The sequence below is a fragment of the Convolutriloba macropyga genome, chromosome 14 (assembly GCF_964194025.1).
Source record: "Convolutriloba macropyga chromosome 14, txConMacr16.3, whole genome shotgun sequence".
NCBI lineage: Eukaryota > Metazoa > Xenacoelomorpha > Acoela > Convolutidae > Convolutriloba > Convolutriloba macropyga.
In genome coordinates, this window is record NC_134481.1 from 31,636,500 (window position 1) to 31,662,768 (window position 26,269).

Genomic DNA, 26,269 nt, shown 5'->3' on the forward strand with positions numbered 1-26,269 from the left:
CTTTTGTCCAGACAGATTTGTGTGCGTTTAGAAATTCCTACGTTCAGACCTTTGTTTGTTCATCTATGTTTGTCATTTTGAACTCACGATGCCCCCTCCATGTGTTCAGTTTTGTCTGGAAATTTCAACTTTTGGTCTGAGATCTAAGACTGGGTAACTTCTATATTGATACACACTAGAAGGAATGTGTTATTTTTGCAAATTAATTTGTAAGGTATGCAAAATTGTTAATTTGATTAAAAAAGAATATCTGATAGGTACGCTAGGGTACCAAAAAGCTACGTACACCTGACAAATTTTTAAAAAGCGACACAGACATCAAATAATACAACACTTAGAGTTCAAATCAGTTCTGTAATAACGAAACACTGCGTTTTTAGCTTTCTAAACATCAACTAGACTGTTTGTATAATATTCACAAACGTTTCTAACGACATCTGGGCCAATTTTCCTACCCTTTTTCTTCCCTAATGTCCCAAAAAAATTTTCTACTTTCGTAGTTGCTGCTTCGAAATGGCCCATAATTTTTAAATGGGATTTAGAAGGGGACTATTTGCTGACCATTCCGGTACCTCCCTATGTTTTTCGTTGACAAAAATGCTTACAATTTTTGATTTATTCACAGGAACAAAACCTTGTTTAGAAATGAGGTTTTGAAAATGCATTTTTCCTCGCAAATTTTCAAAATCCCCAAGTACACTTGAAACGGTAGCTTGTGCGAATCATCTCATAAACAGTTTCCACGCATCTGATTGTATTGTACTCCAAAACATAAGTGATCTCTTGGCCGAACTCAAATTTTGTGTTGTTTTGACAAGAAATCTTGTTCCATTTCTCCGAACAACCCGCACAAGTCCTTCGCTCGAGACGCCTTGAGCCAGTTACTTTTTTTATATCGTTTGTATGCATTCTGTTTACTAGAATTTGATTTTATTGAGAGTTGGTTTGGATTTTGTTCATGAAAATTGTACAATTCCAACCTCAACGGCGTGACAAACCGTAAAAGAACAAAGTAAAACTTAACCATCTTTTCTCCGTGAGTGGAAATTAATTCGAATGAGATCTCGTTTAAAACTTCAAGATTTCCCGAATTTTTTCACGCTTTAGCGAAAATCAAACGTTTTGAGCAAAAGTAACGCTAAAGAGCACAAATTGTGCTGTACGTAGATTTTTGGTACCATAGTTTATTTAGTTGTTTTTCAAACTGTACTGAAACTCAAGCAAATAATCAAAAATACAAATCGCTAACTAGCTGGAACCCTTGTTAACATTTGCATGTCAATGCTCTTTCCATTGTACTCCTTTTCCCCCTCATTTATCCCCGTTCTCATGGTGAACTTTCGACCTTTGGCCTGAATCCAGTAGTCTTGAAACGTTTGCTTATGGGTTTCCAGCATTCATTTGGCGCGTACCGTTCCCATTATACCCCCATGCGCGCGAGCTTAGTAGTCATATAACACATAGCCTAGCCGCCCTATAACCGTAAATATACCATAATGTGGGAGCTATGATTTCATGGGTGAGAGATAAATCAGCAAAGATCCAACCAAACTAATGCGTATTTGTAGCATTTCTTCATTGAAATTATCGGTAGTCTATAATCCATATAATTACAAATACCATTACAAGCATACATAATATCGATTATAAATGGTCATACTCTGAAGAACCCAAAAAGAATCAACCCGGAAGACATCAGAAGATGAATAATCATAGGTCCCAATAGACTATCTATTTGGTTGCTGGTTTGTTCACAAGGTGACGTTTCTCGCTGTGAAGTAAATTATCTCCAAATTTGTACTCGTCCTGTACTCCGTCCCAGTCATGTTGCCAGCCCTGTTTTCCATACCTCTGGACCTGTTTGAAAGCGTTCAGGAAGAAGTCACAGCACGTGATGGCGTCGAAGACTGGAAGACCCGAAGCTTCTCGGATTGCATTTGCGTAGGGGGGAAGTTCAGTGCACTCCAGTAAAATTGCACCAACGTTGGGGTACTTTTCCAGACAACTAGAACAAATTATTCCAAAATCTGTCCCATGGTCGAGAATCAAATTTTAACCATTTGTTTTAATGAAGAATCTCCACTTGTTTGTAAAATGATCACACTTGATAATGTTTGACGAATTGAATAACTAGCATCAACGGTTTACAAATATCCAAAACTAATGAAAAGATTGGAAGCTTCGAAAATATCAAAGCCAACTTTTTCCGACCCTTGTATTTTTCGGAAACATTCCTTAAAAAATAAATTGATGGTCCCATACACTTTTTCACTTTTTTATCAATTATGCAGGAGCTAGATTTGTATTGGCCAGAACTATAACCCTTCCTGTCTTTTTGTTATTTTCTTTATGACAAGGGGCAACAAAACAAATTAAAAATACAGAATTATAGCTTTTTAAAAAGAAAAACCACCATTTCTAAAAACTTGAAAACAAAATTTCAGGACATTGAAAGCAGACACATGCATCCACGCATGAACACACAAGAAGAGATCCGCTCATAAATAGACAAACGCTTTAAACACATCTAATCACTCAAGCGCATCTATAAGCACACAGGCTCACACATGATAAAAAATATATAGTTTGTCTTAATTTGATCATAACATCTTCTTCTGAAACTTATCCAGTGTTATGAATATTAAGTAATGGCTGAAAACTGAACCAGTCCTTCAAAACTTTTCCATTGATTCTATCTTTGTGTCTCGACGCAAAAAGTATCTATCGACAGCAAATGCTAAACAAAAATAACTTCACATAGCATATAGCGTCATCGGAAAACTGGATTTTGAACAAAATTTTAGACGTCGCCCCAATGCAATTGTACAGTTCTTTCTCTATTTTTGAAACAACTCAAATTTTTATGACAGATTAGCTTTTTTTTACAACAGCCTGTGTCGAAGAATTTTTTTACGTTGACAAATATGAAACTTTCCTGTGCTAGACTCTTGATGAATAAATAGAAGTTAAAATTAAAAATCTTTGGTTATTTCGGCAGAAAAAAATAGAGTTCTCAGTGTTTTACGCATAATGAACTTATGACTGCGTTGAAACACAATTGAGGACAGTTTCATGAAAAGAACATTGTTTTTTGCAACATTTGTGTGCATGTCCTTTTATGCATGCGACTTGGGGGTGTGTCGCCATGAAGTGTGTATTTGTGCTGGTATGTGTCAACCCGTGTATGCGTGTGTGTGTTAGAGTTTTTGTTGAAGTGATAGCGCAAGAGTAACTGTATCAGTGTGTGTAGAAATGGGTTGGTATGAGCACAATTTCGTTTATGAGAATATTTCTTTGTCATTGTCAGGCATTTTATTGCGGGCATATGTGAGTACGAACGACGTGCCTGTGAGCATGTGTGTGTGTGTGTGCTTAAGTTTGTGTGATGTGGGTATTTTCTAAGCCATCATGTTTTTTGTGCGTGAAAGTGCGAGTAATTGAAAAAGTGTGTGTGACAATTTCTTGCAGCTCAAAGAGAAGTGAGGATGAAGTACTTTGCAAAAAAAATGCAAATCGCTGAATTCTCATTTCCACAAGCTGTAAAGTCAAATGCATCATGTGAAAATAAGCGTTTAGCTCTATCTGCTGAATAAAAGTAAAAATTTCAAAAGTTTCTGAGCGATTTTTGTGCACTATTCAAAAAATGACATCAAAAAAGTTTGCGTGAAACTTCTTTGATTCTTCTATCAAAATAAATTTTGCCAAAAAATGAATAGCTAGCAGGTTTGAATGTACTTTGCGTTCAAACCTTTACAAAAAATACCAGATTCATTGTCACTATTTTCTTTTTTCTATGTTAATTTCTATAGGTATTGTTTTAACTGCTTTGCTTATTATGGTTTAAGTCATTATTTCGGCAGAAACCGCAACACAAACTTTTTTTAGAATTTTTTTTTGGGTTAGCGGAGTTCTGTAAAAGAGATTTATTAGATTTCAGTTCTTCTTTTTTATTTACTGATCCTAATTTTACTTATTCTTCATTCAAATTGAAAACTACGATGAGGTAAACAATTTTTTAAGTGATTGATAGGCTGGAACTCCAGTCAAGATTAGCCTCAAGTTGGTTCTGGATTCTTCTGGTTATGTTTTTTCCTCTGTTTTTGTATGTAACAATTCTATCTTTTTTGTGTCTGTGTCAACCATTTTTGTTGTTTAATAATCTGTTTAAGCTCTGTCTTGTGCAGGTATGTGTCAACATGTGTAAACGTGTGAGAAAGCTCGTATGTTCATGTGTGTTACAGTTTTTGTTAATGCGGTTGCACAACAGTAAATGCACATGAGAAAAGCTTTATGTGTTTTTTCGGTGCGCGTGCGAGCATTTGAGTGCAGGCATTTGTGAGTAAGAACAGTGTGCCTGTGAACATGTGTGTGATTATCTTTGTGTGATGTGGGTATTTTTTAAGTTCTCATGTTTTTTTTGTGCGTGAATGTGCGAGTAATCGAGGAAGTGGGCGTGACAATATCTTCCAGCTCAAAGAGGAGTAAGGTTGACGTATTTTTCAAAAAAATGCAAATTCGCTGAATTCTCTTTTCACATGCTGTAAATTCAAATGCATAATGTGCAAATAAACGTTTAGCTCTATCTGCTGAATAAAAGTAAAAATTTCAAAAGTTTCTGAGCAATTTTCTGTGCACTATTCAACAAAGGACATGAAATAAGTTTACGTGAAACTTCTCTGCTTCGTTTACCAAAATAATTTTTTGCCGCAAAATTAAAAGCTAACAGGTCTGTCTGTACTTTGCATTTAAATCTTTACAAAAAAGACCAGATTTGTTGTCACTATTTTCTTTTGTCTATTTTAATTTCTTTATATATCGTTTTTACTGCTCTGCTTATTATGGTTTAAGTCATTGTTTAGACGGAAAACGCAACACATACTTTGTTTAGGATTTTTATTTTGGGTTAGCGGAGTTCCGTAAAGGAGATATATGAGATTTCAGATTTCAGTGCTTCTTTTTTTACTGATCCTAATTTTAATAATTTTTCGTTTGAGTTGAATACTACGATGAGGTAAACAGTTTTTGAAGGGATTGATTGGCCGGGACTTCAGTCAGGTTCAGCTTCATGTTGGCTCCGGAGTCTTCTGGCTATGTTTTTATTTATTTTTGCATCTAACAGTTCTATCCTTTCTGTGCCTGTACCGACCATTTTTGTTGTTTTAAAATCTGAGTTTAACGCTCTGTCGTGCATCAGACAGTGATTCGCTTTGCTCCGCTGTTTGACGTGTTTTCGAGATGTCTGTTACTCTTTATGAAGCAACACATTGTTTATGGACAAACGGTTTAGGATATTAAATTTTATATTTTTCTCGATTTTTCTTGAAAACCAATTTGAAAACGAAATAGAGAAAGAATGGAGAACACATTTGCACAACTTTTCGACCTATTGAAAACTCCGATACTACTTTAACGATATTTTCGATTTTTCACATTTTTTTGGATGGATATGTTGATATTGATTTCTATAAAAATATAAAATGTTCAATTCGTTGAAGTTGACAAATTACCAGTAAGACAGTAATCTATTCTAGGCGAAAAAACGGATCAAAAAGATATTTTTTGACAGATACGAACAAAAGTAATTTCAGACCTTTTGCGTTTGTGCCCCCTCCCCTTCCTGAGATTAGTGGGTGCATATAATTTGCAACCCCAAGCTCACGTGCAATACTTTTACATAATGACTTACTATGTCATTACACCTGCTCGGTAACTGGGGTTGCATAACGTACTGGAGGTCACAAAAGCTGCGCGTGGACGGGAAGCAACTTTATTGAGTAATTTATATACCTTTTGACCAATTCGATCATCCCAGGTTCCACTTTCTGAGTGTCCACTTTTTCTCCCCTGGCGACAGCCTCAAATCCAGGCACAGTCTCACACCCAATTAGATGCAAGCGAGGCTTCAAGTGGTCCATGCACAACTGCCTCTCAAACATCTCCTGTACCTGAATGAAAAAAGTCAGGGTCACAAAAAAACGCCAAAAAAACACATGGCTGCATATTTTTGTCCTCCAGTCACCCCGCTCCCCATAGCTTAGAGAACATTTTTATACAGTGCATGCGTTCCAAAACGGCTTTCAATTACCTCGCCCTAATGGTCCATATAGTTGGATTTTCGCTTCATAATAATATACACGAGCAATATTCTCGTTTCCCTTATATGGTAACCCCGCTCGAGACCGAATGGAAGAACTTGCAAGTTTATTGCAAAAGATGGTTGACTTGTAAGAACTTGCAATTCGAATGGTTGTAAGTTTAAGTCCAAAGTGAAAAACGCATTCAAAAAAGGAACTTATGATTGATTTGATACTAGAATTTTGCCAGTTATATTATAGTGGGATGAAATGAGGAAGCATCAAACAATGACTATCTTATGGTGGTTTGAAAAAGAAAATTTCAAGATTGTTTAAAAAATTGTCAAAATGGTCAAAAATCGAACTTGCGTATCGCCATGATAGTGGGTTTTTTTTGGGGCGGGGGGGGGGTACACGTGAATAGCACGGTAACGGGGAGTTTAGAACACAAAAATTTTTTGAGGTTGGTGCAGTGGTTGCGGAGATATTACCTTTTTTGTTTGCCTCACAGCTGTCAACCCGTTACTACCATACAAAACATTTGCGCTGTAATTTTAAAGGCAAAAATGTAAGCGAAGGCCGATTTGAACTGCACTCTCACAAATATTTTCTTCTAATTTGGGCCCCTTGGGTCCTGTTAATGACACCCAATGGCATATCGGAAAAAGTGTTCCCAAAATTTTCGCTCAACTGAATTCGAATCAACACCTCCTAATTTGAGCGCTTCTAGAGATTTGACCAGAATGACGTCCTCGAATCAACACCGTTCTGGTCAGACCAGCCTGTCCGCAACTTAAAGAGCTCTCATCAGAGTTTTTGGTCATGCACCATAAACTGAGTGCTGATCTGTAGCTAAGTTTGTATCGAATGTGAAATACATCTTTTGAGGTGCAGGGTGAACTTACCTGTCGCAGACTGTCTCCATTTGCTGTCATGATGATGACACCCTGTTCAGGAGATATGCCCATCAGGATAGCTCTCAACTGCACAAGGGCACTCATCACAACAGTCACTGGCTTACCAAACTTCATTGCCTGAACAGTAAAAGTAACAGTGAACAGTAAAAATATCATTTATTTTTTTATTTTATAATTGACCTAACTTGTATGTCATTCAAAGAACGGAGACCATTAAACTGTTGCAATAAGGGGAGAAACTAACTAAGCCGAAAAACGTACACTTTTCTCGGATAAATTTACTCGAATTCGTCACTGTTGTCCATGATTGCTTTTAACTATGTGAATTATCTGCAGACCAGCACTTATCGATGATTTTTTTCTTGTAAAAAGTAGGTTTTCAAAATGGATCTTAAGCAATTAATAAAGAAATTCGAACAATCAATTTGAACAAATGCTAGAGGTTTTCATTGTTGTCTACAAAATCACAAAAATGAACGTCTGGCTGGATAATGCTGTTATTTTGATTGTCCATAAATGATCCTTTTGTAATTCACTTGACATTCGTAACTAAGTTTCTGGAGTATATCTTCAAGTTTAATAAACGTAAAAACTTATCACATTTTCAGACCACTTTCCGTTTACTGTGAAGAGATTTTGACTGCTACATATTGATAACCTCTATGGTTTCCTGCTTTACAAAATAACGCCCAACATACAAAATATCTAAAAAATGGTTCTATTTTTTTCACCCCAATTTGATCTCCCTCCAATTATTAGAATTATATGGTTTCATCCCTGTATCATTTTCTCACAGAAACTTTTAATCCGGAAACAATTTCCCAAATCGTAACAACGTTTAATTTTGATAACAAACTCCTAAAATTATAGGGTTTTAGTAGTAAAATTCTTGGGCTTCACGAAGGTTTTAAAAAAAGACGGATTGTTATAAAAAAGAAACCATTTTCAACTGCTTAATGTACGATTTCCTTAAAACCCGGATCGTGCTAAAACAAATGAATCAATCCCAAAAGTTTCGAGTTTAATTTAATCGCCCAAAAACTGTCAAGTTTTGAGCAGCAAAAAGAATCAATTACATCAATTTTTAATTCTGATGCAAATAGAAAATGGTACTAACGTAAACAAAGCCAATTAAAAATTTTTTGATGGCTTAAAAAACAATTATTTGGATAGCCGAAGTTTAGCAAATATTGTTGCATGTAGGTAAGAATCTGCCGCAAATTGTTTAAGCACTAAAAACTCCACTAACGAGTTACTTTCACACTCATTTCAAGTTTGATGGGAAAAAATTCTCACGTTTCGTTCTTAAGTTTTTTTGCCACACTAATTTTTGGGTCTTTTCAATTAGAGCTCTCCGCAAAATTAGATCCCATTATGTTATATTTACAGTAATGAGGAGAATATGCGTTATATGACCACACAACTGTAGAGTTCTCATAAAAAAAAATTACTTTTTTATATGGCTTTCACGTATAAAAGAAAATTTAAAAAAAAAACAATTTTTTTCAATGTTTCTTTCAAATGTCTTTAAATTATTCTACATTAAAGGTCCTTCCTATGTTATATGAGACAAATTACAAGAAATATGAGAAGAAGTTTTGCTCTCTGATTTCGCAGTAAATTTTCCGGATAGCATGTTATAGCAAAAATGAAAAGAGGTCTGTAGAGTTGGTCCATAATTTTGATGAAAAAAATAGTTCAGTACCATCTAGTCTCAAGATATTCACTTTATTAGGTCTGGGTTAATGCATGTTATTTAAAAAAAAACATTTTGCATCATTTTTCGTATACACAAACATATGAAGACTGTTTTTTAAGCAACGCAGCTGCATTACCAACAGTTTTTTTAGCTCAAAACATACAAAAATATTTTTCTGTAAAAAATTATAAATCATCACAAAATTAAATTGCGACAACGTTAATGCGTGACTGTTTTATGTCTTATATGTCGTTAATTTTGGATTTTATACACATCCCTAGTAATTTTTTAAGACATAATTTGACATAGTAATTTTTTAAGACAAATATTGTATTCAGACATGTAGAAATTTTTTCTTAGAGTTTTTTTCAACAATTTAATCTATAAATTAACAAATACAGTACATTCGAAAAAATCCTTAATTTTGTTCCGAATTTTTTTTTCTGCTCATCTGGTTTTTTAAAACAGAGTCTTGCATAACAGTTTTCCAATTGCATTAGGAGTCCTAAAGTTTTGCAATCGTTTAGGAACGAGTCTAGGATAAATCTTTTTTTCAAAAAACAAAAAAAAAATTTGAAAATTTTCTTACCGAAGAGAATCAATGGAGAAAAATATTGGATTTGAAAAAAAAACTTTAACCGCCCTAGACTATTTTGTGCATGTAACGTTGCCATAACATCATGGGAACCGAGAGTATTGATTTCAATGCCAAAGTTTACAAAAAGTCTCAAAATTACATTTGTAAACGATCATTTCAAAGCGGCGGAAAATCATTCCAAATAGTTTAAAATACTTACCTATTCAGCGATTTAATATTTATGTTTATCACTTTTTTGAAGGCTAAAACTCAATGTGTTTAATATTGATCAAGCTTGCAGCCTTTGATTGGCTGATAAATCGAGAAAACTAAATTAATTTCATAAAACTGCTTGTTACTAGCACCTCACTACCAAACAGTTGGTTGGCTCTGTAGATTTCTATCAACTAACGTAAAATTAAACTTCGTAGAAGGCAAAAAGGCTTTTAACTCACATTTGGGATAACGAAAAAAAAATTTCGAGCAATAATCGAGCTATAAGCGCCAGAAGATGCAATAGGTAGAGATGTAGAATTAGGAGATTGTGCACTAACTAATTTTGGGTCTTCCCATTATAGCCCACAGCTTAGTGGCCGTGTAACGTATAGCCCCCTCCCTCCAATCATGGTAAAACTACAATGGGGTAAAATTTTGTGGGTTATATTTTCGCACTAACTAATTCTAACTAATTGATAGTATTACTTCCCAGGTTTAGGCTTCGACGTCTGGAAAGACTTTGTAATTCTAGTGAGGGGCGTCTTCATTGATCATAAGGAAAAATTATGTAAGATCAGCGCTAAACTCAACGATAATTTATGTAAGATCAACGCTAACTTCACCGTACATTTTGTAAGATTTTTCGTAAAGTCAACGCATATTCATGTAAGATCTACGCTAAATTCAACGCAGATTTATGAAAGATCAACGCTAAATTCAACGCAAATTTATGTAAGATCTACGCTAAATTCAACGCAAATTTATGAAAGATCTACGCTAAATTCAACGCAAATTTATGTAAGATCTACGCTAAATTCAACGCAAATTTATGAAAGATCTACGCTAAATTCAACGCAAATTTATGTAAGATCTACGCTAAATTCAACGCAAATTTATGTAAGATCTACGCTAAATTCAACGCAAATTTATGTAAGATCTACGCTAAATTCAACGCAAATTTATGTAAGATCTACGCTAAATTCAACGCAGATTTATGAAAGATCAACGCTAAATTCAACGCAAATTTATGTAAGATCTACGCTAAATTCAACGCAATTGTATGTAAGATCTACGCTAAATTCAACGCAAATTTATGTAAGATCTACGCTAAATTCAACGCAAATTTATGTAAGATCTACGCTAAATTCAACGCAATTGTATGTAAGATCTACGCTAAATTCAACGCAAATTTATGTAAGATCTACGCTAAATTCAACGCAAATTTATGTAAGATCTACGCTAAATTCAACGCAAATTTATGTAAGATCTACGCTAAATTCAACGCAAATTTATGTAAGATCTACGCTAAATTCAACGCAAATTTATGTAAGATCTACGCTAAATTCAACGCAAATTTATGTAAGATCTACGCTAAATTCAACGCAAATTTATGTAAGATCTACGCTAAATTCAACGCAAATTTATGTAAGATCTACGCTAAATTCAACGCAAATTTATGTAAGATCTACGCTAAATTCAACGCAAATTTATGTAAGATCTACGCTAAATTCAACGCAAATTTATGTAAGATCTACGCTAAATTCAACGCAAATTTATGTAAGATCTACGCTAAATTCAACGCAAATTTATGTAAGATCTACGCTAAATTCAACGCAAATTTATGTAAGATCTACGCTAAATTCAACGCGAATTTATGTAAGATCTACGCTTAGAAACGCAAAATTAGGTAAGATCTACCTTTAGAGAAGGCAAGACTTTCTTTTCAACGCCTCAAGCGTAGATCTTACATAAATTCAACGCATTCACCGCCAATCTGATATAATTTTCGTTTTTTAGCGTAGACACCTCGGCCGGGGTCTTACCATCTTTACATTTAAAACGAAGAGACATCAAATTTGGGTCGAGTTAAAATCCAGCGTCAAATTAAGGTCGAGCTCAATTCCAGCAGAAAAAAGTTGAGTTGAGCTAAAACTGAGATTGGATCTAAAGTCGAGCTATTTGAGTCGAGCATGGTCTTTTCATACCACTTTTGGATCGAGCATGGTCTTTTCAAAAATGGAGGCCTAAACCTGGGTTACTATTTAACCTCAAGTTGTGCCATTTGCTGGAAGTATATCATGAATCCACAATCTCCAGTAATACACGAGACGTCTTTCTCTTCCACAAGCCACCTCATTGAAGCCACGAATCTCTCCTTCACGTCATCCGGGAGGTTCCCACTCTGACACAGTTCAAACGTCAGCCCAGGCACCACCTGAAATGCAACAAGACTTTGACCGTTTATAAGCACGTTCTGTTTATATTTTGCACGGATTTGTATAGGTGAGCTAAAGTATAAAGTATGCAAGTGTGTCGGAAGGATTGATTTATTGAGGTGGGGGTTAGTAGACTCACGACCATTCTGATGTGACTGTAATTTGATCATAGTCTAAAAAGGCTGACGAATAAATTTTTTGCAGACATTGCAAGAAAACACTACATCTCCATCTTAATATACACTATCGTACCAAAAAGCTACAGAAAGATTTTTTGAAAAGCATTACAAACATCAAATAATGCAACATTTTGAGTTTAAAATGTTCTCTAATAAACGTCAGTACACGTTCAGCTTTTTAACGTCTAGTAGACGTTCTGCGTAGTTTTCATTACATGTTTCCTACAAGATCTGCATCAATTTCAATCACTTTTTCTTCTAAGTTTTCCCAAAAACTGTAGATTTCATAATCGTTGCTTCTAAATTGCCCATAAGTTTTCAATAGAACTCAGATTTGGACTGTATGTCGGCCATTCCAGTAGCTTCCACTCCTTATTGCCGATAATCTCTGATTTATGCACAGGAGCATTACAATTCCACCGTTGGAGATAAGAACTCTAGTTTCATCAGCAGAAACAACATTTTGCCAGAAAAGGAAACAATACTTGAGCAGATTGATACACCACTTTGGCGAAAAACAATTGTTTTCTTCATACTGACTTTTTCGCAGCATTTCTTGAAGAAGCTCCATATTTTTTTGAGAATTCGTCTAACTGTTCCTTTGGAATTTTTATCAGTACGAGAAAGCGTTATGAGTCACTCTGATACGACTCAATGAAGTTTTGGGGATCTTTGAAAGATTTGAAAAACTTTTTTAGAATTTTTTGGACAATCTTGTGGCCTTGAAAATATGATTTTCAGGTAACGTTTGTATGCAGACTGTGCACTGTACGTTGATTTCAAGTTGAGGTGTTTAGAATTTTCGTCCATGGATATCCGACATCTCGATGGGTAATAACTCGGCAAACAGCGAGAGAACAAAGCGATTTAATCTTTTCTGTTTAATTGGCGAAAATGATAATGAAATCTCTCTAATGAAAATTTCTAAATTTCACATTTTTTTCGCGCTTTACGCAAATCATGTTGTACGTAGTTTTCTGTTACAACAGTGTATCTAAAAACAGGAAACCTAAAAAGGAAATCTTTAAACAGGAAAGGAACCTAAAATTACAAATGGCAAATTAACCAACGTAAAAATTAAATATCAACGGCCTACAATATGTCTAAAATATAAGCTGAGCATTATATTAGATCACGGGTGCCAATGGTAACCGCGGGTGCCAATGGTAACCGCATGTTTGCCAATGGTTACCGCGGGTACCTCTGAAAATGTTGATAAAATTAGTTTTTGAGTTTTTTCTTTCACTTTTTATTTGATTCATTTTTCATCATCAAAATAAGTTAGATAATTTGTCGTCAGAATGTGTTAAAAAGGGATATTTTTGTATTAGTAACCACTGATAGACCTTAGTTAAGGTAGCTTACAAAACCTATTTCTTGTCTAACAAACTACTACTTTAACTGGGACAATAGCCGCTCAGGCAATCACAGAATTATCCTTTTTTTCTGATTTTACACAAATTTTCGGCTAAATTTCTCAGTTTTGGTTGTCGGTTAAACGTTTTGTGAGCCACTTCTGCTTCCACCGTTGCAGAGATCTCAAAATTAAACAGATGTAAACACTTTTACCTACTTTTGGAAAGGATAAAAATTTATACTGTACAGGTAAAGTACCCTGTTTGCGGACTTAACCGTACTGAACCTCGAAAAATTACGTTCCAGCTTTTAATTGGAAAATCATCAATTATAATAGCCTTTGAGCTGTTTGCCCTACCTTTTGGCCAAATGAGCCCATCATAAGTATTTTAAAGACATTTTTTGTTGACTTTCAATAACAATTTAGTCAAATCAGCAAAACGGCAAAAAATGGGTTTTGTAAATTTGCGTACTGAAAATTGAAATTGCGTGAAAGAGAGAAACCAGCGCAGAAAATGAACGAGCGTAGAGCGCATTAAGAAATTTGAGATCATTTTCCTTCTTACCGTTTTTTTGGCATTTAATTTTAGGCAGTTGGGATTACCTTGTAGAAAACATCGTATCCGTAAGTTTCTGCACAGTCTATGTCTCCAGGTGCAGCCGGGTAGTCATAGTCTAATCTGATCACACCCAGACAAGGGTGAGCCTTCCTGTCCACTCCGTCTCTTGTCTCCATCATCTTATCAACCATTTGTCCCATCATACTCAAGCCAATAGAAAATATAGTGAACACAGGGTTGGGTCATAGACCCCGGATAGCTATAGGCCAGTCCGATTCCGATTAATCGCATATCTTGCAAAAATTCAAGGCTGCCATTCCATGGCTGCCAATGTTTTGAATAACATTAACAATATTTTACGCATTCAGCGCTAAAAAAATTTTAAATCATAATACGTTGTGTATATAACACCAAATTTGATAGAGCAAGGGATCGTCTAATAAGAGAAAAAATTTTATCTGCAGAACTTCTCAATAAAAAAATTTCTATTTTCAATTTTTTTAAATTCATTAAACCTTATAACGAAAGCAGTCAAATATCCGCAAAGCGTCATTCAAAATCTTGGAAAAATATGAAATGGGAGAACATTCCTGAACTGTCCAGTTTTTGCTGAAAAATACGTTACAATCTAAATGGAGTGACCGATCAGTAATCAGAAATTTCTCAAGAATATGTGAAACAACTTACCAAAAGAAATCCCGAAAAAACAAAAACGGAAATGAAGGATAAATTAAATAGCCAAAAGATCAAATTACATGAACGTGTTCCAACAGACAGACAATTTCCAGGTTTTGGAACTTATTTCTAATTGTAAAAAATAAGCGTAAAACGAGTCCACGATTTTGAGCTTTCAGTTAGCCGAAAACACTAATGCTCGAATTCATTCAATTCACACTTCAGACTCTCACAGACTTAATTTTTCCTGTGATTAGATTTAAGGATTATTGCAAAACTGCTAATTGTCTTCTGACTCAGAAAAATTTCCTTGCCAGATAATTGTATACCGATTATGAATTGTCATTAAAAGAATCCTCTTCATTTCGTTCTTTAAAAAATCTTTCACTTATATTTGAATTTCGAATATAACAACCTCCATGTTGTCATCATTAGGATATTTACTTTGAAACAAAACTTGATGCACCTTGCCATGTCAAGCAAGCTGTTGAAAATTCCAGCAAAAATTGAAAAATCTTTCGATTTTCTTGATTCGCAAAAATTTCTTAGAAGACTTTATTAAAATAGACCCAAAAACAGCTGCAATTAATAAATAAATGTTTTTGTGCGTAATCTCAGCGGAGCAGCATTAGGCTTTCAGTCTGCACAGTATTAACAGTAGTCTGTTCTCAGCTGTCCTTTTTCAATTATTCTCCACATCTCAGACTGTTCATTTGTTGAGCATGAAAGCTCTTTTTTGGTGACTATGGTCACTTTTTTGCGTCTGAGTCTTTCACGTGGTACCATTATTGCAGCCAACATTGGTCAAGCTATGGTCAACCTTAAGCTATGGTTAAGTAAGAGCTCATCCTTACACAGACAGCTTCACGGAGGCAGAGGATTGAACTCTCAATCATTGGCGTGTGAATAATTAAAAAATTAATTTAAAATTAAAGAACTTCTGATATCATGGAGCAAGATTCGTCGTATCTTGATATGTTTGTCAACTTTATAGCATGCTTTGCATCAGACTAAATGCGCAATCTAATGCAGCCTGGTTTGAGTTGCATGCAATAGATTCTGAAGAGTTTTGGTTTTTAATGACTTACATAACTATTACATTCAGAAAAAAGTTATCAAAATTTTTCAGTTGTGCCCGGATTTTTTCTGTTGGGTTATTTTGTTTGTTTTCATGCTGGTATTCAAAGTTGGTATGAACGATCTAATGTAACGCCGTTTCAGCTCCTCGCCAGTACAATTGCCTAGCTAACAATTTTTACGGCTTTGAGAAAACTGATTTGTTTTAAAGTTTCACTGAATTTCTTAGTAGTGCCCGCACTTCTTGCTTTTGTTTATTTTTTGTACCTTATTGGCAATAACCAGATTTTGTTTGTTATTTGAAGATGGATATTTTGTTTTTATCTACTTGAGAGTTGATGAAGGCAATTTCTACTCTTTGATTGTCCGTTTAAGTGAAAGATTAAATCTAGCTGTGCGAAAGCACAGATGAACGGATCTCATATTTATTTTCAGTACCATTGGCGAAGATTGTGATGTTTCTAGTTAGAATAACGTTTTAAATAATTTTACCATTATACGCGTGAAAATTACAATTTATATCAAACTTTGATCCAATTTCTTATTGTCTGAATTCAGCCAAAAATTGGTAAATATACAAACCCCAATAAAACAGTCATAATTTTACAAAATCCAATTACAACTTAAAAATTAGCCAAGCTTATTCCTAGAATTGAGTTCGGTGAGCAGTGTTTACATGCAAATAAAGAAACAGAATATTCTAACCTTTAGTTCCTCTAAATAGGCCAAAACTATCAAACGAATGTCTGTTCCAACAGATTACTCGGCCGGTTTCAGATCAACTGATCGAAGATTAAGGCAACCTGAATATCCACCCGCTCACAAATATTTCCTTCTTGTTCTGAAGCTGCAAATTTTGAACCGAAGTTCAAAGGAAATTGTAACTAATATGTTTACTTTTGACAATTGAGTCAAACGTTAGCGTGCCGGATACAACTGGTCAGAAATAACAACAGCTTGTAAGTTTTAAATCCCTTGCTGGGAATTTGATAAAACTTCCCTGCGTGATATTTTTGTTAGGTGAAATATAAGAGTGTAAATTCAATTATTGTATTTAAAACAATCTCCAAAATTTGTAAATGGTAACTAAACACCATTCATGGGAAAAGAAACCTTGCTTACAAAAGTTATTTGAAAAACTAGAGTACCATTAAACATTTTTTTTTCAAAGAATGAAGCGGTTTTTTCTTTTAATTTTGCAAAAAAGTAATGCTTGATCTACACCAATGTACTTGAACAAGCAAAATATCCATATCCATGCCATACATGGTGTCATCGAAAAATTGGTAACCATTTACATGATCATGCAAAAAATTCAATTAGGCCTGAAATTAATCTTCGAGTTGGCTTTAAGACCTGAAAAAGTCTCTGCTGGACACTTGAAAAATTCGATTTCAAGTATTACGTTGCAAATGAATTTGAGGCTTCTCGGGCATTGCGTGACAACAATGACAACACGCGTTTTGACGGAAAGTAACTTTCCTGCAATTTTGAGCATTTAATTTTTCACGATAGCTCTTGTGAGCAATGGTATTTGTTCCGACCCACTTTAGTGGAGGGGACTATATACTCAAATGGGCTTTTATGTTCAGTCAATTTTGGCCGATAGATATATTCATCAAAGAGAGCTGTGAGTGGTAACATTAGAAAGGCCGTCCAGTGTGGAAATAGATTTTTCTGATTTTCCTTTTTTTCGGGGAGTTACCGAGGTTTAAAGTTTTGTGAATAAGAGACGGATTTCCGTTGTTTTTAATCACTTTCCGGAATTTTGCCCTATATTTTTGGCAGTTTTGATTAAAAAATATGTTAAAATTGGTTAAAAAGTGTTGTTGGTTTGTTTTCTAAAGATAGAAGAGGGCTAATTTAACTCTCTGCTCTCCTTGAAAGCTCTTGGGTTTGAAACTTTGCCGGTTTTTAGCTAATACATCTCGATATTTATACAAACAGCATCATTTTTCTTTGACATAGGAACATTTGTTGTCATATTATCAATATTAATCAAACTAGGAAGCATTGCATTTTCTCAATGTGCTAAGGTTATTAGCAAGGCTAGTTTTGGTCTTATCGCGGAATTTTAAAATCCAAAAATAATCCGTACTGTAATCAGTGGCTGTCTTTTTAAAAAAAACAATTTTTTATGATCATTACGGAAAAAAAATCAAATCAAGGCTCAAACAACATAGGTCCAACTGGCTTCGAAAACAATTACCAGTTCATGTTTTAAAATTTTTGGTCTTAAGTTTTTTTTGTCGTTTTGACTTTCAAATTCTTTTGTTTTTAAAATTAAAAAAGGACTATAGAGCTTTGCCAATACTTTTCACTAATTTTTCGTTCAAATTGCAGCTTATTTTCAACAAAGACAGACGGTATGTTCAATTTAATTACGTTCTAATCTCTGGCTGTCTTACGCTTTTGAAAAAGTGTTTTCTGGCTTCAAAAATACTAGTTTAACAAAAAAATGAATTTTTGACATTTGCCCATCTTTCAGGTTCGTTTTTTTTTGTTTTTGTCACATTATCAAGCTTTTGATGAGGCACTTGTCACTTTATTGTAGTTTAAAAGTAAGTTTAATTTGAATTCATAATTTTTTTGGAAAAGACTTTGTTTCTAACGGCTTGGACAAAATTTTCTAGAAGAGTTTAATGGAATTTTTTTGGTTTTTGTCTTTCATTGCCTTTTTGGCAGTCGTATGAAAATTTCTGAAAAATAAGAGGTCTGAAAGGTAAGGGTTTCTGTTGTGGTTGAAAGTTAGAACTTATTTACACATTTTAATTTTTAACTGTTGATTTTGATGACTTCAAACATCATTTTTTCAAAAAAAGTTAAACGTTTTTAATTAATTTTCCATCTGTTCTTTTTGTCTATTTGTTACTTAGCCCATTAATCTCAGGTCACATATTTCAGGTCACAATGACGATAGAAGACGAAATCAGAGACACCTATTTTTCAGTGAAACAATTATGGTTTTAATAGCTTCGACAACAGTTTTCCTCAAAACACTAAATTTAAAAGTTTTTGACTGTTGTCTGTTTTTGAAGTTCTTTTTTAAACGTATGAGAAATTCTGCTTTGCTGAAAGTCTCTGTGACTTCCGTGGGGAAGTAATCAAACCTTTTCAGATATTGCAATTTAAAACTGATAGATTTTAATGACTTTGAAAATAACTGTTTTAAAAAAAAACAATTTTTTAACATGGAATCTTTTGTTTTTATTTTGTCTTTTTGTCACACAATCTTAAAAAATACGAGTCAGATATTACGTTTTTGGCATCAAAGGAGAGTGCATCTGAATAGAGCCAAGGTTTTTGAAGTGATGGTTTAACGGTTTCGACGGCATTTTTTTGTCAAAAAAAATATATTTTTTAATATTTTCAGTTTGCGTTTCTTTTTATAAACGTATACCATATTGTGATTACAGACAGGTCTCAATAGCTTTCATTGGAGGAATGAAGGAAACTGTTTAGGGAATTGAATTGATAGCTGATGGTTTCCATGACCTGGAAAATAGTGTTTTCAAAAAGTTAAATTTTTCTTTACTTTGCATCTTCTGTTTTTTTGTCTATTTTCGTTAAAAACCTATTTTCTTTAATTACAGGTCACATATCACAATATTGCTGAGGAACAAGTGCGCAATTGAACCTAATGAAAGTTTTCAGTGGATTTATTGCGGTTATAATGTGTTTGACTCCGGTTTAAATGTTTTTTCTTTATTGATATTTGTCTGTATTTGACGTTATTTTTGTTAACGTATGGCATTTTCCGTTAAGAGACAGACCCTATGGGTTACATTTGGAGGATTTTTTTAGCCTACCTATTTATCATTTTTAATTTATTGCCTGATTGTTTTTATGAATAAAACAATTCTTCATAACATACGTATTTTTTTAACTCTGCCTCTTCTGTTCTCTTTTTTGTCTATTCGTTACATAGGCTCATTAGTTACAAGTCCAATACCACGTTGCCGGCATAAAATGAAGGCAAAAAGTAGCATATCTAATGATTTAAGGTGAATTCAATGTTTCTTTGGCTTCAATTCTTTTGGATTCTTTGTCTGTTTTTGACGTTATTTTGGTAAACGTACGACATCTTCTGACCAAAAAAGATCTCCATGCTTTCGTTTAAAGTATTAATTAAACCTAACGTATTACTTCATTGTTGATTTATAATAAATTTTGTGACCTTCAGGTTAATTTTTTCCGAAAAAAATTGTTGTTTTTAACTTTGCTCTTTTCCTGTCTACTTTATTCCTAGTCTCATTATTGAGTGGTCTCACACAACTTTATTGGCGTTAAAAAAACGCAACTAAAAATTTCTGATTCTGAGCAATAGATAATAATTTTAACGGCTACAAAACTGTTTTTCCTCGCAAAATTGGTTTGATTTGTTTTTTTCTGTACTTGTTTTTTTGTTGTCGTATGAAAAATCCTAAACATAACCGACTAACGTCGGTCGAATTGCTCTCAAATGACCGGCGAGCGGTTGGCATTGTCGGTAGCGAGCCACGGTTTAGTGAGGCTAGCTTTTGATTATTTGATTGGGCGTAAGGTGAGCACAGCGGGTGCGGTTGCACCAGGGGGCTGATGAGGTGGCAACAGAACCGCCCTTTGCACCATAAGTATAAGTCTCCAAAACAGATTCTGTTAATCGCATACTTGAAGACAAGTGGGCTGAACATCTCTAACAGAACCTAACGGAATTTAGGCGCTACCACTTTTTTTCGTTGCTGAAGACGAAAGTCAAATGAGTCAGACGAAAAATAGGCAAAGCGAAAAATTGCATAAAAGAGACAAACAGGATTAGTATATTTGCTACAAAATGCTTTTGAGAACAATTAATAACGATTTCCCTAAAAATGCCTATCAAGTCGTTTATGATAGAGACATTTCTACCGCAATTCATTGTTAATGAGGATAAGGGATTATGACATTAAGCCACATAACAGCAACTGAACTGGGACATCAACAAAGAGAGAGAGAGAGAGAGAGAGAGAGAGAGAGATATAAGAGATAAAACCTGAAAGTGAAGGAGAAGGAACGAAAACCTAACCAACACAGAGATAAAGAGAGATAGGTTTTTTCCATGATGGGATTCGGCTCTGCAAATTACAGTTTTCTAGCCTTGTTTGTAAATAATTCACTTAGAAAAAATCTGAAGAAGGCAAAATTAAAAAGTTTTCAGCTTCACAGTAAGAAAAGCTCTAAACCATTCTTTGTCTCAAAAATTCTGTCAAGTAACCCATCTTCAAGACATAAAAAATTTCTTTGGCCAGTAATGGTCGTTAATATCAGAAAAGAAAAAAATTGAAAAATTTTAAAAAATAATTGCAAATTTTTACAAAATCTTCCAAAAATTCAAGATATCACTATCTTAAAAACCACTTAATTGTCTCATGAGACCATCCAGTATCCTTGTTTGAAGCCCTAAAATAGCTTCACTGGCTCATAAAGATCCATACAGTTGGAACCTGATAAAATTTTTCCGAAAACTTGGAAAATTTTAAATTTTGTTCAAAAAAATTACCAAAACTGTAGTCAGAAAAGACTGATCACCATTCCATTAAATTTAAAAACTATGCATCAGTTTGTTATCACACCATAAAGGAGGTCCCTGGGCCCCGATGCCAGACAAGTATCAGAAACATGAAAAAATTGAAAATATATTTGAAAATTGCGCAAATTCGTGATATTAAAATCTTGAAAAACATTCCATTACTTCTCTAAACTATGCGGTAACATATTATCATACCCTGGATGGAGTTCCGTGTTTCCTAATGCTAAAGAAACCTAAAAAATGACAAAAAAAATTAATTTTTTTTTAAATAGCTGAAACTTGTGATTTTAAAAACTTGAAAATTAAACCATGGCCATCAAAGAACCTTAACAGAGCTTTTTTTGACCCTTGAGGCTCAAAAAACCTGAATGATGACTATAAACGTCAAAAATTTGCAAACATTGTCAAAAAAAGCTAAAACTCGTGATCTTGCAAGGCACTCAATTACATCTAGAAATTATACAGAAACATATTGTCAAACCCTAGAGGAGGTACTTTGGCTTTTGAGGCTGAAAAAACCTAAAGAAAACAAAAATTTTCAAAAGACTTGATAAAAACAAATTTCTGATATTAAAAAGTCGAAAAACTATTCCATGCCCAATAAATTTTTGTAACTTATTCTAAAACCCCTTAGAAGTTTTCTGGCCCCTGGGTCTGGAAAGACTGGAATAAAAAAATGTCAAAATTAAAAAAAAATTTTGCTCCTTTTGTCAAGAAATACAAAAATTGTGATGTTAAAATGTTGAAACAATTCCATTACCACTAGAAACTATACAGTAACCCAATGTCAAAACCTAGAGAAGGCTGACAAATATAAAAAAAATATCAAAAAGCTTGCAAAAATTGTGCAAAATAGTATAAATTTGCGTTTTTAGCCAGCGGTTGGTCGTCAGTAGCTAGACACGGGGCGTCGGAGGGTTGGGGGGGGGGGGGGGGGGTGGGTTGCACTGACGGCTGATGGGTGGGGGGCAATAAGGGGATGGGGGTAACAGAGCGGGGGCAATATTGTGGGGGGGGGGCAACAGTGGAGGGGTCTTCATCCTCTAAGAAACGCCCTTCTTATCATAAGTATAGGTCTCTAACAAAGGTTGAGCTGAAACAGCTGAAAGACTCCACGAACACTGAATGCCCTCTGGGCGCTACCTGTTTATCCCGTTTTTGAGGACAGAAAGTCAGAAAAAAAGTAGGTCATTCGAAAAATAGCATAAAAAAGACCGACAGGACAAATATAATTGCTGCGAACATCGTTTGAGATCAATTAATAATTACAGATCCCAATGTCTTAAATGATGGAGCTAAAAATGATCCTACCACCAACGTATTTATTGATTTGAGTTCATATCAAGTGTTTTCAAAAGTTATGAGAGTTGTATGTTAGCCAATTTTGTTAGCCGAACTGTTTATGCCACTTTTGTTGTATTTTGTCTACTTGTTACCGAGTCTCGTTAAAGACTTGTTCCAGTTGTCTTCTAGTGAAGAACAATGAACTGGTCATTTTGTTTAGTTTAGGTTTTATCTGCCGCTATTTAGACTTTGTTATTAAATTTCTCTACAGATAGACATCGAGTTTTGGATGCTGTTAATGTTTGTTATTTTGTTTTGGTCGACTTGTCCCGTATTCTTAATAATGGCAAATCACCTCCTCCTTCTAAAGCTGCATTGTTTTTAGTCCACTGAGTTATTTGAGTGGGACGCATTTTTTTTCGTACTCATAGTTATTTTCGAATATTTCTGGAATTTTTTAAAGTTTTCTATACCATCCTCATTTGGTAGACAATTAAGCCATGTGGATGAGCGGGGTCGGACCATTGTGCGAACGCTCATTACCGAGCCTCCTTGTTGTCTTTGCAAGCAAAGTCTTTTGTTCTATGCTTGTAATTTCTTAAGATTTTACAAATAAAGGTCAGTTTACGGTCTAAGAGCACTTAGTGCTCACTATATTTCATTATCATGCCACTCGAGTTATCAAACTTCCGTCCACAGAACATGGTATTTATAGTTCAGTTTAGCTGCTTGTCTAGTGATAAATAGTATCTGGCATTCAATTACCTTCAAAGGAACTGCAATGTACTACAGATGTATTCATAAAAAGCATTTTCTTCAGGGAAAGTTAAGATTGGGCGAAGATTCTTTTCCTCGCGCCATTTTCTGTAGACGTTACTGACGAATCAGCAGAAAACTTTAAGATACACTCCAACATATTAGATAGAACTTCAGTCCAATACCAAATTTTATCCAAATTTAGACCTTATATCCAAATTTTCCCCTAATATCTTTTATCCCATAAAGGAGTTCGAAATATTTAAAAGAGAAAAATCAAGCAGACAAGAAAACCTGACAGCGAAAAAAAACACCGTTTTTAATAAAAGTTCTTCAACAGTACGTTTAAACAAACTGCGTGATTATAATAGACAACCAACAAACGTAAATAATTAAGTCACTATTAACTACAAATCAAACGAACTTTGATAATACTTAACATGACCAAATGCAATCAAAATACAGAATATAAAATTACAACGGGCTATTCAGTTACAACAAAACATACTTCTCTTTCCTCTACAACCACATGCGCCAACTTTAAGAAATTCGGCTGATTGAGCACAAAGAATGAACATTAGCAGTACTGAGAACAGATTTTTGCATCCCCTCCCCCACAACTTAGAAATGGGAATTCCAATTTTTGACATCCATTCTCAGGGTATATACAGAATGTATTTTATGATACCAACTCTTCTTACGCTACTGAAGTCATCATCATTGTCAAAAAATATGTTTGTTCAAATAGGTTGTTCGAATGAAAGCAAATACTATTTTCGTGGGGAAGAGGAAAGAGCTGATTTTACATTTTGACTCGAACAGTTTAGTTGCCAATTAGTTCATCAAGAGATGTCTGGCCTTCAACTCAATTTCGCTGTCAGCAAACTCACTGCCCATCATCATGCACAGCAGTAGCCAGTTCAGCATCAGAAGCCTAGAACAAAAACAAATCAGCTTGAGAAACTAATATAAAAGGCACCACAAAAATGATACGATAAAAGGAACACTTGATGAAATAGATATGGTTTTCTGTTTCAAAACATTTAAAACTAACAATTTTTCCATTAATTGAGGATTTAACTAAAAAATACTAGCTTTATGAATAATAAATGTAGATTTCATGCAGATTTTAAATTTTTTATTCGATTAAATATCAGAACTTTTGTCGAGAATCTTAACATTAAGACTACTTTGCAAAAACTGCCTCATACTCATATCTCGTTGGCAGAACCTAGTAACACTCGATTACTCTTCAACCCGAGATCAGTTTAACAGATTGAGTTCCCATTTGATGATATACCGATGGTTCATGATTTCACCCTTTCAGAATAATTACAACACCGTAATTATAAATCTATCTTAATTAGTTGTTTTTTAGTACTTCAAAAATCCTTATCTATGGATCAGTTAGAACAATAGCTTTTTTCCTGTGACTATCTAAACGGGTATTTTATGGGAACTGTACAGAAATGACATTAGGATGCGTTAAATAGAAGCAGAGTCAACAAATCCAAACATGCCCAAACAGAACACAGAACATAAGTGTTGTTACAACGTGGGGCATAAGAGATACTGCAGATTAGAAATCATAATAGTCCTCATTAATGACTACGCCCTAGTCGAATCCCTACTCTTATCTAACAAATCCATCATATCGCTGTCAGAAATATTGCACGTTCCAGTTCTCAATTGAGACACTAGGTCACGACATTATCGGATCACATTATCACAATCGGATCTTTCCACATTGTACCCGTTAGTCAGAGCAAATTTGAAAGCCTAAATCTTATGGGAATTATTAGTGCAAAATGTTACGCTGTGTAACGCCACACATTGTAATTCGGGCGCACATAACTAAAAGTGGGCAATAATGGAAAATCCAGCGATTCGATTAAAATTTTCTTAACTTTCTTTCTTAAATTGTAATCTAATTGTATGTTGGCAGGTTGGCATCGGTATTTAAAAACAACAGTTGAACGACGTTAGATGAATTGACCCAGACAAATGGGTTTCGAATTCACATCAAAACTGCCAAAGCGATACTATCTTGCGGGATATTGCGAAAGGTTACACCAAAGTTATGTTAATCATAGAATTGCTAGACAGTGAATGAAATTCGGCTAGGGATCATTTCTTAGGATGCATATGCAGTAAATTATGAGTGTGTAATAGTGAGTCAGATGGTAGACACTCAAGAATGAGTAAGTGTACCTTATTTGAAGGGTTCCAGCAATACTACCAAATGTCGGGCCTCCTGAAAATCAGGGGCCTATTCAAAATAGACGAGAGTAAAACAGTCGCTAACGCAAAGAAACAGAATTGAATCTAACTTAAAAATCTCAGTCGCTAACAAAGTTGATAACCTTCATTGACCGAAAGATCGTACATTCTAAACACATGAGACCATATAACGGAAAAGCAGATGTAATATTGAACTTAGGCTAGCACAATCTTATTAAACCTAGCCTCACTTGGCAAGAGCTGAGGGGAAATATACGCGGGGGGGGGGGGGGAGGGGAGGGAGGGAGGGAGCAGGTAAAAAAGTGGATCACATCCAAATCTACTAAAAATGTTACTTTGCACCAAGAATCTATGCTTTGTCATCAGTATCGATGAGCCAACTAGTTTTGATGAACGGAGTCTACCACTCGAAACATTTAAGAAATTTTTGATGAAAGAAGATCTTATTTGCAAGAAATGTAGGGAATCAGACCGACGTCAAGTAAAGATTAAAAGATAACGTAGTAAAAAAAATGGACAAAACAAACGCCACACTAAAAACTGCGCAAACCGAGCTTCATACATTGAATTCATACCTTCCCATTTCTTTCTCCAAACTGAACAGAAAAAGACTACAAATGCTAGCTTAAGAATACAATTGCTTTAGAAGTTCTACCTCTCTTCTATATCTCAGTCTTCGGAAAAATGAGTGAACACATCCTCCAAAAAACATACGGAATCTAAGTAAGACTGCACTTAGGACGCAGTCAAATACTCATTAACCTGCAAAGAGTTTCATTACACTATTCAATTAGAACCAAAGCTGCAGAAAAAAATCGGAACAATTGTTGAAAACTATTTTAATTATTTCTCCGGACGAACTAACCAATCATGTGTGTCCTCATACCAATAACA

The 26,269-nt window shown here is 34.6% G+C and overlaps 3 protein-coding genes across 6 annotated transcripts in view; all 3 read right to left on the bottom strand.

Annotated features, from left to right (window-relative positions):
* LOC142353321 (large ribosomal subunit protein uL4-like) overlaps window positions 1–26,269 on the bottom strand; it is a 152,407-nt gene that overhangs the window by 38,366 nt on the left and 87,772 nt on the right. The gene's annotated exons all lie outside the window — the stretch shown is intronic.
* LOC142353064 (uncharacterized) lies at window positions 1,358–16,487 on the bottom strand. 2 transcript variants are annotated; one of them, XM_075405258.1, is made up of 6 exons: window positions 16,252–16,487; window positions 13,839–13,998; window positions 11,531–11,698; window positions 6,980–7,108; window positions 5,788–5,945; window positions 1,358–2,005 (listed from the first exon to the last, which is right to left on the bottom strand). In XM_075405258.1, exons 2-6 carry the CDS (start codon window positions 13,995–13,997, stop codon window positions 1,732–1,734), a joined length of 888 nt encoding a protein of 295 aa, XP_075261373.1. In that variant the 5' UTR covers window position 13,998; window positions 16,252–16,487; the 3' UTR covers window positions 1,358–1,731. The 2 variants fall into 2 exon arrangements, with proteins under 2 accessions (XP_075261373.1, XP_075261374.1); XM_075405259.1 differs by having other exon boundaries at window positions 1,361–2,005; window positions 13,839–13,973.
* LOC142353318 (SWI/SNF-related matrix-associated actin-dependent regulator of chromatin subfamily A member 2-like) overlaps window positions 23,858–26,269 on the bottom strand; it is a 51,330-nt gene continuing 48,918 nt past the window's right edge. The window contains exons 21-22 of one of the 3 annotated variants that reach the window (XM_075405549.1): window positions 25,346–25,403; window positions 23,858–24,068 (exon numbers count right to left, since the gene is read on the bottom strand). In XM_075405549.1, the coding sequence (XP_075261664.1) occupies window positions 25,347–25,403 (57 nt within the window). In that variant the 3' untranslated portion in view covers window positions 23,858–24,068; window position 25,346. The remainder of the gene's footprint in view (window positions 24,069–25,345; window positions 25,404–26,269) is intronic. The other 2 variants (XM_075405551.1, XM_075405550.1) reach the window with 2 other exon arrangements.